General features: G+C 46.9%; 2 protein-coding genes across 2 annotated transcripts in view; one reads left to right on the top strand and one right to left on the bottom strand.

The window, feature by feature from the left end:
* LOC138211820 (intermembrane lipid transfer protein VPS13B-like) overlaps positions 1-8,803 on the top strand; it is a 322,041-nt gene extending 313,238 nt beyond the window's left edge. Inside the window, 5 exon segments of the mRNA XM_069171937.1 lie at positions 466-642; positions 2,542-2,644; positions 4,981-5,149; positions 5,263-5,343; positions 5,735-8,803. Of these exon segments, the coding sequence (XP_069028038.1) occupies positions 466-642; positions 2,542-2,644; positions 4,981-5,149; positions 5,263-5,343; positions 5,735-5,983 (779 nt within the window). The 3' untranslated portion in view covers positions 5,984-8,803.
* Positions 8,435-15,667, bottom strand: part of LOC138211821 (regulator of G-protein signaling 22) — an 8,787-nt gene continuing 1,554 nt past the window's right edge. Inside the window, exons 2-8 of the mRNA XM_069171938.1 lie at positions 11,267-11,335; positions 10,629-10,787; positions 10,328-10,507; positions 10,073-10,258; positions 9,835-9,996; positions 9,538-9,631; positions 8,435-8,554 (exon numbers count right to left, since the gene is read on the bottom strand). Coding sequence (XP_069028039.1) covers positions 8,439-8,554; positions 9,538-9,631; positions 9,835-9,996; positions 10,073-10,258; positions 10,328-10,507; positions 10,629-10,787; positions 11,267-11,335 — 966 coding nt within the window. The 3' untranslated portion in view covers positions 8,435-8,438. The remainder of the gene's footprint in view (positions 8,555-9,537; positions 9,632-9,834; positions 9,997-10,072; positions 10,259-10,327; positions 10,508-10,628; positions 10,788-11,266; positions 11,336-15,667) is intronic.

Raw genomic sequence — 15,667 nt, forward strand, 5'->3', positions numbered from 1 at the left:
CGATATGTATGGAAACACACACACACACACACACATTTCATCTGTCTGTGCACTGGCACACAGTCCGAGGTACACAGAGGTATGAGACAGAGCAGTGGAGACAGCACAGGAGGGACTCAATAAACACCCAGAGGGCCATAAAAACCCGTCTGTCTCAAATCAGACTCAAAGCGACGCAGAGAATATCGTCATTGAAACCAAACAGCTGTTCACATCTCTGCATTACAGCGGATTATAATTCCTGAGATGAACTGTCGATCGTATATAAAATGAGAAGTCATATATTGTCTGTCTGAACTCCTGTGGGAGTTTCTAGGGCTCATTCCTGGAGGTGGAACTCTGCTCCCCTGATGAAGATGGTTTACACTCTGTGTTTTTTACAGTTGGTGATTTGAAGCTTTGATTTTGTGTTCATGTAACAAAGTGCATCCTTAAAGAACAAAGGTTTTGTCTTTGGTCTTTCAGGAGCGATAGCCGGCATCGTGGACCAGCCCATGCAGAACTTCCAGAGGAACTGGGAGCTGCAGAGTTCAGCTGGCAGCAAAGCCAAAGGGGTTATATCAGGAGTGGGGAAAGGCATTGTGGGAGTTTTCACCAAGCCCATCGGAGGAGCAGCTGAACTGGTTTCCCAGACGGGATACGGTGAGTTTCATCACAGACAGCAGCAACGACTGATTCATTTTAACACAACTGATAGTTTAATAACCTCAAGAAAAATAAATCAGCTTTTCTTACAGAGATGTTGTTGTTGTCATGTTTAGAAATAAGTTCTGTTATTTTGTTCCAAACATGTGTTTGAAATGTTTTTCTTAATTTAACATAAAGTAAAAGATCTGTGATGTAGAGATGAAAAATGCTGTCTGGAACACAGGAGCCCCTCAGAACCATCACAGCAGCAAACCGAAGTTTGTTCATGCAGCAAGGTCTCATTCATTTGACACGGCTCAGTAAATAAGTGTTATTTGTGACTTTAGGCACCAAGAAGCACGTGTAGGAATCAGAGTTGGTGTGTCAGGACAATCAGAAATCCATCAGTGGATGTAAAACCTCTCATCTCAGCTTTCAGCAGGAGCCAAGTGTTTATTTTTATTACTTTCACATACGCAGTGCAGCGTCACCCGGAGGAGTCAGCTGGGCTGTAAACAGTCACCTGCCAGCTCCTCGGTACAGAGGCAGGGTCATGTGTGGACCGAGCCGGTCACAGCGAGCAGGTAGCCTCTGGATGTGTGGACCAAGCCGGTCACAGCGAGCAGGTAGCCTCTGGATGTGTGGACCAAGCCGGTCACAGCGAGCAGGTAGCCTCTGGATGTGTGGACCGAGCCGGTCACAGCGAGCAGGTAGCCTCTGGATGTGTGTGTGACGCCTCCTCATGTAAACCAAGCAGAGTGTTTCTGCAGGTCAGGAAACGTCAGACAGTCTCCTGCTGTGTCTCCTGACGATGTCCACACCTGATTATTCACACATCATCATAATCATACATGCACTACACTTGTACATACAGGCAGTTTAGTTCTCTGGAGTTGTTTTATTGGGAATGTGTGTGTGTGTGTGTGGGAGGGGGGGGGGGTGGTCTGAGGGTGGTGTGTGTTGGCACCAACAGATCTTGGCTACAGCATATAAACTGCCAATGAGGTCAACAGCCCAATATAACAGGACTGCCTCCCCGAGGCCTGGCTCTGATACACACACACACACACACACACACACACACACACACACACACACACACACACACCATACACAAACACACACACACAAACACACGCACACACACACACACAACACACACCACACACAAACACACACACACACAAACACACACAACACACACACCACACACAAACACAAACACACACACACACAAACACAAACACACACACACACACACACACACAAACACACACACAAACACACACACACACACACACACACACACACACACACACACACACACACACACACACAAACACACACACACACACACACACACACACACACACACACACACACACACAACACACACAACACACACACCACACACACCACAAACAAACACACACACACACACACACACACACACAAGGACACTGCTGCTCGGTCTGACAATAACAGACCGTCATAGTGTCGATCGTCTCAGCTCTGTTTCTCGGGGCTGAGCTCTGCTGCAGTGACATCATTAATGAAGCTCCGTGTATTTACGGCTGTTTGAACTCCTTGATGACATCATTAATGAAGCTCCGTGTATTTACGGCTGTTTGAACTCCTTGATGACATCATTAATGAAGCTCCGTGTATTTACGGCTGTTTGAACTCCTTGATGAGATCACTGGCTCGCTGCTCCGCTGACAGCTCGACCGGGCTGAAAGAAAAGTGACCACATGCACATGGGTTATGAACTCACGCTGACATGTACACACAGAACTGCCCTAATAATGTTTTTCTTCTTTGCCAGAGTATGAAATGTGCGGTCGAAGAGCTGCATGTCGTCCTGCAGTGTTTACACGCATGTAGGTGATGTTAACTGACCGTCTGTTTGAACAGGGATCCTCCATGGAGCCGGACTCTGGCAGCTTCCTAAACAGCTTTACCTGCCTACAGAAGAGAAGTCCGCTCTGGCCCCAAACAGCCACCTGAAATATGTCTGGTATGAACAACCCTCCCTCCCCCCTTCCTCCTCCATCCCTATTTGCCCAGCTCTTCTTTAAAAGTGGGACATCTGCTCTCGCCCCGGCTTCTTTGCTTTTCTTGGATTCTCTCCGGGATCTGCTGTTCGTTTTCCCCCGTTACCCTTCATCATTTCTGCTGTTTTGTTTAAAAAAAACCTTGGAGGGTTCATTACCTACTCTCAGAAAAAGAAGAAAAAAGAAAGATGTTTGACCTTGATCCCACACATGGTAGCCAGCCTGCCCTGCCGTGTTCTCGTCGAGCCATGTTAAAAGGTTTTTATAAGCACTCTGCCTGAGCCGCCAGCGAGAACTTGTTCTTGTTGTTTAACTGTGAGTCTGTCCAGAGATGTTTCCCGGTGCCATCGGACCGAGGGAGAACACCGTTCTTGTGAAAGCTGTTCAGGTTACCTTTGGGTGCAACGCTGCATCAGATCTCAGTGTTTCTAAGGTTCCAGTATGTTCTCACTGGAACATTTAATATCATCATAAAGAGTTATGAGAGGCCTCTGAATCTAGCAGGTTATCAGGAGCTGGTTAAAAACAGCATTCATGGCATTTTATAAGGAATTTTCCACAATTTAGTTTGGTTTCCATGGCGATCAAATATTTACTTCTAATAGCGGTCGGTGTCGGCCGTCCACTGCCATCAGGAAAAAGTCCAACATTTAGATTCAATATTTCTTTAGGACATTCCTCTCCAGTTGTCATCACCCTGAGCTGAGCATGTGTTGTGCTGTTAGAGGACGATGAAGAGAAAGATAAGACGTGCATGACTGCTGAGATAATGTTCCCCCGTGCTGCTGCTCCTGCCTCAGAGTCCCACTGCTTCCCATCAGGGGTCCATCCCTCATTTTTACTACTACAGGTAGCCCAGACCCGGCGGGGTCAGACCGCTGGACCACAGTAACACTGAGCAGATCCAAACGGTCCTACTGAGCAGATCCAAACGGTCCTACTGGACAGATCCAAACGGTGCTACTGAACAGATCCAAACGGTCCTACTGAGCAGATCCAAACGGTCCTACTGGACAGATCCAAACGGTGCTACTGAACAGATCCAAACGGTCCTACTGAGCAGATCCAAACGGTCCTACTGGATAGATCCAAACGGTGCTACTGAACAGATCCAAACGGTGCTACTGAACAGATCCAAACGGTCCTACTGAGCAGATCCAAACGGTCTTACTGAGCAGATCCAAACGGTCCTACTGGACAGATCCAAACGGTGCTACTGAGCAGATCCAAACGGTCCTACTGGACAGATCCAAACGGTGCTACTGAGCAGATCCAAACGGTCCTACTGAGCAGATCCAAACGGTCCTACTCAAATCATCATGACATCACACCCTGCTCATCACTAGAACTATCACACCACCTCCTCAGTGGACCATAGAATGTCATATAATATGTAATATAATGTACTTTCTACTTGTTATAGGTGAAGTCGGGTCTCTTTTGGTCCTTTTTGGTCGCTCCGAGCACCATGAATAGTCACGCACTTCCAATCCTAGCTGGACCGGTTTGGTCTTAACACACGACACGGTGCTAAAATCTTAAAAACACGAGTCCATGGATATCTTTGTTCATCGGATATCTTTGTTAGTTCATCGGATATCTTTGTTCATCGGATAGCTTTGTTTGTTCATCAGATATCTTTGTTAGTTCATCGGATATCTTTGTTCATCAGATATCTTTGTTAGTTCATCAGATATCTTTGTTAGTTCATCAGATATCTTTGTTAGTTCATCAGATATCTTTGTTCATCAGATATCTGTTAGTTCATCAGATATCTTTGTTAGTTCATCAGATATCTTTGTTCATCAGATATCTGTTAGTTCATCAGATATCTTTGTTAGTTCATCAGATATCTTTGTTCATCAGATATCTGTTAGTTCATCAGATATCTTTGTTAGTTCATCAGATATCTTTGTTAGTTCATCAGATATCTTTGTTCATCAGATATCTGTTAGTTCATCAGATATCTTTGTTAGTTCATCAGATATCTTTGTTAGTTCATCAGATATCTTTGTTAGTTCATCAGATATCTTTGTTCATCAGATATCTGTTAGTTCATCAGATATCTTTGTTAGTTCATCAGATATCTTTGTTAGTTCATCAGATATCTTTGTTCATCAGATATCTGTTAGTTCATCAGATATCTTTGTTAGTTCATCAGATATCTTTGTTAGTTCATCGGATATCTTCGTTCATTGGATATCTCGAGTGTAATTAAGCTGAAAATGATAAACGGCTTTTCTTTTAAAGATTTGCTAGAATGTAAAGTTTGAATCTGTGCTGTGTTGTGTGAGCGCAGGAAGATGCTGCAGTCTCTGGGGCGGCCGGAGCTCCACATGGCTCTGGAGGTGACCATCGTGAGCGGGTCGGGTCAGGAACACGCCGGCTGTCTGCTGCTCACCTCCGAGGTGCTCTTCGTGGTCAGCCTCAGCGAGGACACCCAGCAGCAGGCCTTCCCCATCACAGAGGTAACTAGCAGGCACAGACACGACAAACGTCTTCCACACAATCCTCCCCAGCACCTGAAACACGTCACGTCACGCGACCGGCCGGTGACGGTGGAACCTTTTGTCTCCTGCAGGTGGCGTGCCAGCAGGATGCCGGACAGCCGGGCCAGCTGACGCTCACGCTACAGCAGCAGACGGTCGCCAGCGACACCGAGGTGAGGCTGTCGGTAACGGAGCTGCAGAGGTCACGGGGAAATCAAAGAATGTAATTTATCCGCTGCTTTAAAGCGTCATGTTTTTCCTCCACAGAGGGCTCATCTGTTTTCATCGTGTCACCCGAAACGTTTGAGCTCAGCTCCTCAGTGCCTGAATCTTAAAGCGGCAGTGACCTCTGACCTCCGTTGATTAGTTGCCACATAAAATGATCCCTCCATGTCTGAGACTTCTTTTCACTTTAAATGAGCTGCGGTTGTGTTTCGTTGGCATGACAACATGATTTACACAGCGCAGCTCCATCATGTGTCCCTGACAGCACACGGTCGGCCCACCTGCAGCAGAGTTCCTTCATCCGGTGCCGAGTTGTAATCACGCGTCTGTCCTCCGCAGGGTGACGGTGTTCGTGAGCGGCTGTCGGAGCAGCAGTACTGCCGGCTGGTGGATTACGTCACGCGGGCCTCCCACTTCCTGTCCCCCTCCGTCGCCTCCCTGCAGCTGCAGCCGTCGGTGACGCTGGCCGAGCCGCCGCCCTCCGTCACCAAGTGTTACCGCTACCTGGTGGATCCGGCTGCTGCCAAGGTGTTCGTCAGCAAGTTCTCCGCAGTGAAGAACAAAGCCTTACGCATCGGATTCCACTGACACAACACATCTGACGAGATCACTGCTTTTCTTCCAACTTAAAGGAAACCTGAAAAGACAACTTCCTGTTCAAGCAAAACACTCGAGAGAATTCTGGGGAGTTGGATTTGAAAGATATTTTCTGGTTCAACAAACTCATCACAGCCATAAAGAATATAGATAAGATAAATGAGTTTTAATAGTAAAGATAGATTTCAGAGATTATATACCATAGTGAACACTAAAACAGTTATTAAAACCTCCTCAGTGTTACTGTTACATCCACCAACGTACACCACTCAGGTCTCAACATGCGGCTTCATTAGTCTCATACGTTGTCACGTGATAACAGGCTCAGTGGGGGGCTGCAGCCCAATGCCCTTCTTCAGGGTTTGGTTAAACCCCCCCTTCCCCACCCCCAAATATCTCATAAAAAATACCATATCACATCTGATAGGTCTGTGTTCATTACATTTAAAAATAAGCTTTGTACTGCTGGTGAATTTTGGATCAAGTCATAGAGACCACAAAATAACTACAAAGCAATATTAACTCAAATATTCTTTAAAAAATAATGGCCAGGATGAGTCAGTAAACCTCCAATCAGAGCAGGAGGGAAACTGAAAGGAAATAAACATGTGGCTATAGTGTGTGTGTGGGGGGGGGGGGGCTGACCCTACTGCCTTGAGACAGGGAGCTGGACATGTTGGACTTCAGGGTGGTTAGTGTCTCTCATCAGTTCTTCTCTGAAGCCTGACCTTGTAGAGACTAGCCTGACCTTGTAGAGACTAGCCTGACTTGTAGAGACTAGCCTGACCTTGTAGAGACTAGCCTGACTTGTAGAGACTAGCCTGACCTTGTAGAGACTAGCCTGACTTGTAGAGACTAGCCTGACCTTGTAGAGACTAGCCTGACTTGTAGAGACTAGCCTGACCTTGTAGAGACTAGCCTGACCTTGTAGAGACTAGCCTGACTTGTAGAGACTAGCCTGACCTTGTAGAGACTAGCCTGACTTGTAGAGACTAGCCTGACCTTGTAGAGACTAGCCTGACCTTGTAGAGACTAGCCTGACTTGTAGAGACTAGCCTGACCTTGTAGAGACTAGCCTGACTTGTAGAGACTAGCCTGACCTTGTAGAGACTAGCCTGACTTGTAGAGACTAGCCTGACCTTGTAGAGACTAGCCTGACTTGTAGAGACTAGCCTGACTTGTAGAGACTAGCCTGACCTTGTAGAGACTAGCCTGACTTGTAGAGACTAGCCTGACCTTGTAGAGACTAGCCTGACTTGTAGAGACTAGCCTGACCTTGTAGAGACTAGCCTGACTTGTAGAGACTAGCCTGACTTGTAGAGACTAGCCTGACCTTGTAGAGACTAGCCTGACCTTGTAGAGACTAGCCTGACTTGTAGAGACTAGCCTGACCTTGTAGAGACTAGCCTGACCTTGTAGAGACTAGCCTGACCTTGTAGAGACTAGCCTGCCTCTGAGTCCGGTGACGTGCTGGTGGACGGACTCTCTCACATGACATCAACCCGCCGGAGTACGGCGCTCCGCGAGCAGCAACATGTCCAGACAACGCTGTGACACAAGCGTCGAATGTGGAGCCCAGCGACAGACGTGGGAACCAAAACTCGCCAATGTTAAATCCACAAACTTACACAACTTGAGGTCTCAACATGCTGCTTTATTGTTATTGTTGTTATTATGTCACTGTCACGTGACAGCTCAGTGTCGCAGCACCTTCAGCCTCAACAGTTGTGGCTCATCCGTAACAGCTCCAGATAGAAATGTGCAGGAGCCCCTCACATCTGTCCAGCAAGCTCCGGGTGTTTACGCTCTGCATACAAGGAGTCTCATGCCAACGTGAAGTGCAATATTCTATACATGTTAAAGACTAGAGCTACCAGCTGTTAACCAAAATGTTTTATAGATGATGTAACATACTTGTTGAACAGGAACACTGTTCTTTTCTAACCTCGTGTTGATGCCAAGTCCTCATCATGCCCACATGTTGTTGCCTTTTATATTGTTGTACCACTGAGCTCTGTTCAGTCTGATGCCTTTCATGTACAAATCCATAATATATTAATAGAATATTAATTATTTTAAAAACTAGTTGAAATGATCTGACGTGTTTTTGGATCTTTTGTTCTCATGCAAGTCAAACGAGTCCTGCTCTGAAACACGACACTACTTCTGGTGAGCTTCAGCTCGATGGATCGTACGTAGGTGTTTATCACTCAGGACATCGTCTCCTCCGTCATGTGGACGCAGACACAAACGTCCGCCTCAGCATCCACAGATCAGTTTTCACTTCTCATTGAGCTCCTGTAACGCTGTCCGTCAGAGTTGTGATGCATGAAGTCAACTCTTACACTTTGGTTTCACTTCATGTTGCAGGCTCTTACACACCTACAGCCAAACATGAACATGTCCGGTAGTGCCTCCCTGCGTCTCCATCGTGCTACTGAACGGTTTACTTCCGGTTATATGTGTCCCGCTGTGTGCCGTCCGTCCTGGAGGAGCGGTGGGAGGCCTGCCGGTAGCTCTGCTTACGGCTCGCTGACTGGACGCTGCAGTCTGAGGACGAGTCTGGACGTGAAGAACAGAGACTGTCTGCTTATACCATCCCTGAACATATATAAGGGTTATTTATGGCTACAAGACAGCACATATGTGTATGTTTCAAACACCTCCCAGCACACCTGTGTGGACTGCTGTGTATCTCCACACTGGTCACGTGGCTTCTGTCTGTTGAGCAGAAATCAGTGATGATCTCCATCTGTGCTCCGAACACTATTTCTTTTCTATACTTCCCATTAAAACACAATTTGCACTATGCTTCATTTCCATGTATCCTCATTCATTATGGTCTGGAACTCACTCCTACACACTACATTGATAATTAATGGACGGACTGAAGTGTCTGTTTTGCCTGAGACAGTTCTGACATGAAGGGGTGTGTGTGGGGGGGGGGGGGGGGGGCAGTCTGACAGGACTTTGGCTCCGGCTGCCAGTTTATATCAGAGTCTCGGAAAACATAGCTGGGATTTTACCGTGGGAAAGGAAGAGTGTCCTTTCATTGTTATTGTTCTAGAGTCAGACTAGTAGCAGAGAGTCTTCAGAGGCACTGGGGGTGTGACCTCCACTGAGACCTGGGAGGGAGGGAGGGAGGGAGGAAGGAGGAGGGAGGGAGGGAAGGAAGGAGGTAAGAAAGGAAGGAAGGAGAGAATGAGGGAGGGAGGAGGGAAGGAAGGAAGGAGGGAGGGAGGGAAGGAGGAAGAGAGGGAGGGAAGGAACGAGGGAGGGAAGAAGAAAGAGGCAGGGAGGGAAGAAAGGAGGGAAGGAAGGAAGGAAGGAGGGAATGAGGGAGGGATGGAAGGAAGGAGGGAGGGAAGGAAGGAAGGAAGGAAGGAAGGAAGGAGGGAATGAGGGAGGGAGGGAAGGAGAAAGAGGCAGGGAGGGAGGGAAGGAGGGAAGGAAGGAGGGACGGAGGGAGGAGGGAGGGAGCGTAAGTGTGTGTGTGTGCATGTGTATGTTTGTGTGTGTGTGTGTGTGTGTGTGTGTGTGTGTACCTGAGGTAGCGGAGGTTTCCAGCTGACTCCGCCTCCTCAGCAGCACCTCCTCTCTCTTCAGAGCTGCCATGTACTTGGAGTAAGACCACGACAGCTGAAGGGAAAACGTCCAGAAATGGAGTGAAATGAATGTGATTGAATTAGAGGGGCGAGTTTCTCCTCTGGAGTTCGTGGTCGGACCGATGAGGTCTTTAACACACTTTATCTCTCCATATGTTGATGAGTCATCAAAGGGAATCATGTCATTGGTTTGGAACATCTTCCTGTTTCCTCATCAGGGACATAAGAGCTCCTCACCGTCTGAGTGGAGGTCAACAGCACTCTGCTCCGGGTCCTCCACTGCTGCTTTTCACTTCTTCTCTCTTGCTCTTTTTCAGTTTCATCATCATCATCGTCATCGTCATCATCATCATCGTCTGTCTCATCCTCCCAACTGAACTCTCGTCTCTCCAGCGCTTCCTGTTCATAAGAGGTTAGATTTGATTAAAATTGTTCCTCAGTTTCCCATTGTAAGTCTGTTTCTTTGTTTCATCACCTGGGCTCTCCTCCTCTCATGTTCCTGCTCCTCCTCCTCCTCCTCCCTCCTCCTCTGCCTCCGTACTCTGACTCTGTATTTGACTCGTTGCTCCTGCAGCAGAGGGAGGAGTTGCTCCTCTTTGGTGCTGCTGCTGAGCTCTTGAAACTCAGGCCAAAACCTCAGTAATTCACTGAACACGGACATCTACATGAACAGAAGAATATGAAGCACACAAAGAAGAACTATAAAATCGTGTCGACACCCACCGAGTACCTGAGCCTCTCTGAAGATGTAGGGGCCCAGCTGGTGGCGTTGGTCCAGGATGTGCTTGGCCTGTTGAGGAGGGACGTCTATCTGCAGCGCGGGCGGCACGGAGGAGTCGACGAAGCAGCTGATGATGGTGGAGATCTTTTGCTGGATGGTGGCCTCATCACTGTGGGAATGACAGAGGTCCTGCTCTCCAGGAGGAATGAGAGACAGCACGGTAACCAGCCTCAAAACAACAAAATAAAACCTTTTTCCAAGTGCGTGCACCATGTGACCCAGCAGCTCATCCTCCCTTCCGTATCTTTACCTTGTAGCGCTGCACCTCCAGCCAGAAGCGCACATCGTTCTCCAGGAAGCCTCCCTTCAGGTACACAAAGTGTTGGAACTGCTGGCAGGTGACGGGGTTGAGCAGGACTCGTCTGAACAGCAGGATCTCTGTAGAGGAACTCATCCACGAGTCCTTCGCCTGCAGGGACACCGCTCTCAGGTTAAATATATTATAACAAACAGTAAAAGATACAGTGAGGATCTACATGCTGCTTGGAGCTCACAGAAAACTGAGATAATGATACTACTTCACTGAGACGACGATTTATGTGCCAATGATGACATAATGATCGTAAAGATAGACAATCATGTATGAAAGCTCCTTCCTGTAATCACCCCGTTCATGTTTTATATCTGTGGAGCGGAGATGAGAGGACGGGAACAGAGCTGTATGGAAAACACTCCAACAACTATTAAAGGAAGGTTAGTAATGCTGATGCTTTAATCTTTTTGATCCTGGATCCAATTCGGGAAAACTAACCTCAAGGCCAAAATGGTGCTTGACAAAACCAGAGCTTGAAGCCAAGTCATGAACTAAATCGCACATGCTTTCAGGCCAGGAAATGCCTTCTTTCTCTCCATTGCAAACGTCCCTGCTCCCCGGGGGACTGTCCTTACCTTCCAGGCTGCTGTCCTCGTCCTGCGTCCACGGTAGACGTGCTGGGAGAGCCGGTCTGCTGCTGGCGGCTACCACGCACAGAAACACACATAAAGAGGTCAGAAGTCAGAACCGGAGTGAACCGGGACTCACGGAGACACTGAACACCTCTCCACCCTCTCCACCCTCCCCCTGCACTCTGCTGCTCTGTTCACTGCCAGGAACTCAAGCTCTCTCCTCTTTTTCACCTTTAACCTTCCCTCTGTCTTCATTTCCTCCCTTCTCGTCTCGGAGAGCTCCACCCCTCTCTGATGTCTCCCTCCGTCCTCCTCCGTCCTCCTCCTAACCTCTCCACCATCCCGTCCAGCCTTCCGCTCATCTCCTCCTCCGCAGTGTAACGTTAAACTACATCTACGTCTCATCACTTAATGAGAGGATCCTTGTGACCAAACACAGTAAACTTGATAACATAATGAGGCAGCGCAGCACAATCTGCGGTTTGTGTTTCCACCTGATGAGGCAACCTGAGAGTGACAGGCAGCGACAGCGTTTAGTGGTTTCTGAAGGGATGCTGCTCATCAAGGCCTCCAAACACAGCCGGCTTAAACAAGTTCAATATCTTCCACATTTTGGATGATGTGTAATTATATAAGAGTCCAATCTAACAATTAATATCTGCATTTCAACTCCAACCAACACCATGTGACCTGTCGTGCTCAGGAAGCAGGTGTGTGTCAGGTGAAGGAAGGCTGAGGCCTCGCTGCCGTCATCAGTCTGCTGTGATCATTGGAGGTGTGAAAACAACAGAAACCTGAAACAGCTGATGAGAAGAAGAGTGCAGCAGTAAAGCATGTTGTATTTACCAGATATACATCCATGTTTCAGAGTTTGAATTCACCTCAGAGTCACGCTGGCAGCTCTGAGGCTGTAACCAGATGATGTAGCTTGAAGCTAAACACAGTCAACCAGTGATGAGGGAGGATCAATCAATCAGTGATGAGGGAGGATCAATCAATCAGTGATGAGGGAGGATCAATCAATCAGTGATGAGGACGGATCAATCAATCAGTGATGAGGGAGGATCAATCAATCAGTGATGAGGGAGGATCAATCAATCAGTGATGAGGGAGGGTCAATCAATCAGTGATGAGGGAGGATCAATCAATCAGTGATGAGGACGGATCAATCAATCAGTGATGAGGACGGATCAATCAATCAGTGATGAGGGAGGGTCAATCAATCAGTGATGAGGACGGATCAATCAATCAGTGATGAGGGAGGATCAATCAATCAGTGATGAGGACAGATCAATCAATCAGTGATGAGGACAGATCAATCAATCAGTGATGAGGGAGGGTCAATCAATCAGTGATGAGGACAGATCAATCAATCAGTGATGAGGACAGATCAATCAATCAGTGATGAGGACGGATCAATCAATCAGTGATGAGGGAGGATCAGTCAATCAGTGATGAGGGAGGGTCAATCAATCAGTGATGAGGACAGATCAATCAATCAGTGATGATGGAGGGTCAATCAATCAATGATGAGGGAGGGTCAATCAATCAGTGATGAGGACGGATCAATCAATCAGTGATGAGGACAGATCAATCAATCAGTGATGAGGGAGGATCAATCAATCAGTGATGAGGACAGATCAATCAATCAGTGATGAGGGAGGATCAATCAATCAGTGATGAGGACAGATCAATCAATCAGTGATGAGGGAGGGTCAATCAATCAGTGATGAGGACGGATCAATCAATCAGTGATGAGGGAGGATCAATCAATCAGTGATGAGGGAGGATCAATCAATCAGTGATGAGGACGGATCAATCAATCAGTGATGAGGGAGGGTCAATCAATCAGTGATGAGGGAGGGTCAATCAATCAGTGATGAGGACAGATCAATCAATCAGTGATGAGGGAGGGTCAATCAATCAGTGATGAGGGAGGATCAATCAATCAATGATGAGGGAGGGTCAATCAATCAGTGATGAGGACAGATCAATCAATCAGTGATGAGGGAGGGTCAATCAATCAGTGATGAGGGAGGATCAATCAATCAATGATGAGGACGGATCAATCAATCAGTGATGAGGGAGGGTCAATCAATCAGTGATGAGGACAGATCAATCAATCAGTGATGAGGGAGGATCAATCAATCAGTGATGAGGACGGATCAATCAATCAGTGATGAGGGAGGATCAATCAATCAGTGATGAGGACAGATCAATCAATCAGTGATGAGGGAGGATCAATCAATCAGTGATGAGGACAGATCAATCAATCAGTGATGAGGGAGGATCAATCAATCAGTGATGAGGACAGATCAATCAATCAGTGATGAGGGAGGGTCAATCAATCAGTGATGAGGACGGATCAATCAATCAGTGATGAGGGAGGATCAATCAATCAGTGATGAGGGAGGATCAATCAATCAGTGATGAGGGAGGATCAATCAATCAATGATGAGGGAGGGTCAATCAATCAGTGATGAGGACAGATCAATCAATCAGTGATGAGGGAGGGTCAATCAATCAGTGATGAGGGAGGATCAATCAATCAGTGATGAGGACGGATCAATCAATCAGTGATGAGGGAGGATCAATCAATCAATGATGAGGGAGGGTCAATCAATCAGTGATGAGGACAGATCAATCAATCAGTGATGAGGGAGGGTCAATCAATCAGTGATGAGGGAGGATCAATCAATCAATGATGAGGACGGATCAATCAATCAGTGATGAGGGAGGGTCAATCAATCAGTGATGAGGACAGATCAATCAATCAGTGATGAGGGAGGATCAATCAATCAGTGATGAGGACGGATCAATCAATCAGTGATGAGGGAGGGTCAATCAATCAGTGATGAGGGAGGATCAATCAATCAATGATGAGGACGGATCAATCAATCAGTGATGAGGGAGGGTCAATCAATCAGTGATGAGGGAGGGTCAATCAATCAGTGATGAGGACAGATCAATCAATCAGTGATGAGGGAGGGTCAATCAATCAGTGATGAGGGAGGATCAATCAATCAGTGATGAGGGAGGATCAATCAATCAGTGATGAGGACGGATCAATCAATCAGTGATGAGGGAGGATCAATCAATCAGTGATGAGGGAGGATCAATCAATCAGTGATGAGGGAGGGTCAATCAATCAGTGATGAGGGAGGATCAATCAATCAGTGATGAGGGAGGATCAATCAATCAGTGATGAGGGAGGATCAATCAATCAGTGATGAGGGAGGATCAATCAATCAGTGATGAGGGAGGATCAATCAATCAGTGATGAGGGAGGATCAATCAATCAGTGATGAGGACGGATCAATCAATCAGTGATGAGGACGGATCAATCAATCAGTGATGAGGGAGGGTCAATCAATCAGTGATGACTGAGGATCAATCAATCAGTGATGAGGACGGATCAATCAATCAGTGATGAGGGAGGATCAATCAATCAGTGATGAGGACGGATCAATCAATCAGTGATGAGGGAGGATCAATCAATCAGTGATGAGGGAGGATCAATCAATCAGTGATGAGGGAGGATCAATCAATCAGTGATGAGGACAGATCAATCAATCAGTGATGAGGGAGGATCAGTCAATCAGTGATGAGGGAGGATCAATCAATCAGTGATGAGGGAGGATCAATCAATCAGTGATGAGGGAGGATCAATCAATCAGTGATGAGGGAGGATCAATCAATCAGTGATGAGGGAGGATCAATCAATCAGTGATGAGGGAGGGTCAATCAATCAGTGATGACTGAGGATCAATCAATCAGTGATGAGGACGGATCAATCAATCAGTGATGAGGGAGGATCAGTCAATCAGTGATGAGGGAGGATCAATCAATCAGTGATGAGGGAGGATCAATCAATCAGTGATGAGGGAGGATCAATCAATCAGTGATGAGGGAGGATCAATCAATCAGTGATGAGGGAGGATCAATCAATCAGTGATGAGGGAGGATCAATCAATCAGTGATGAGGACAGATCAATCAATCAGTGATGAGGGAGGATCAGTCAATCAGTGATGAGGGAGGATCAATCAATCAGTGATGAGGGAGGATCAATCAATCAGTGATGAGGACGGATCAATCAATCAGTGATGAGGACGGATCAATCAATCAGTGATGAGGGAGGATCAATCAATCAGTGATGAGGGAGGATCAATCAATCAGTGATGAGGGAGGATCAATCAATCAGTGATGAGGGAGGATCAATCAATCAGTGATGAGGGAGGATCAATCAATCAGTGATGAGGGAGGATCAATCAATCAGTGATGAGGGAGGATCAATCAATCAGTGATGAGGGAGGATCAATCAATCAGTGATGAGGACAGATCAATCAATCAGTGATGAGGGAGGATCAGTCAATCAGTGATGAGGGAGGATCAATCAATCAGTG

This window comes from Embiotoca jacksoni, unplaced genomic scaffold (genome assembly GCF_022577435.1).
Source record: "Embiotoca jacksoni isolate LCO1_2020_lvr unplaced genomic scaffold, fEmbJac1.0.p SCAF_50, whole genome shotgun sequence".
In the NCBI taxonomy this organism is placed as follows: domain Eukaryota; kingdom Metazoa; phylum Chordata; class Actinopteri; family Embiotocidae; genus Embiotoca; species Embiotoca jacksoni.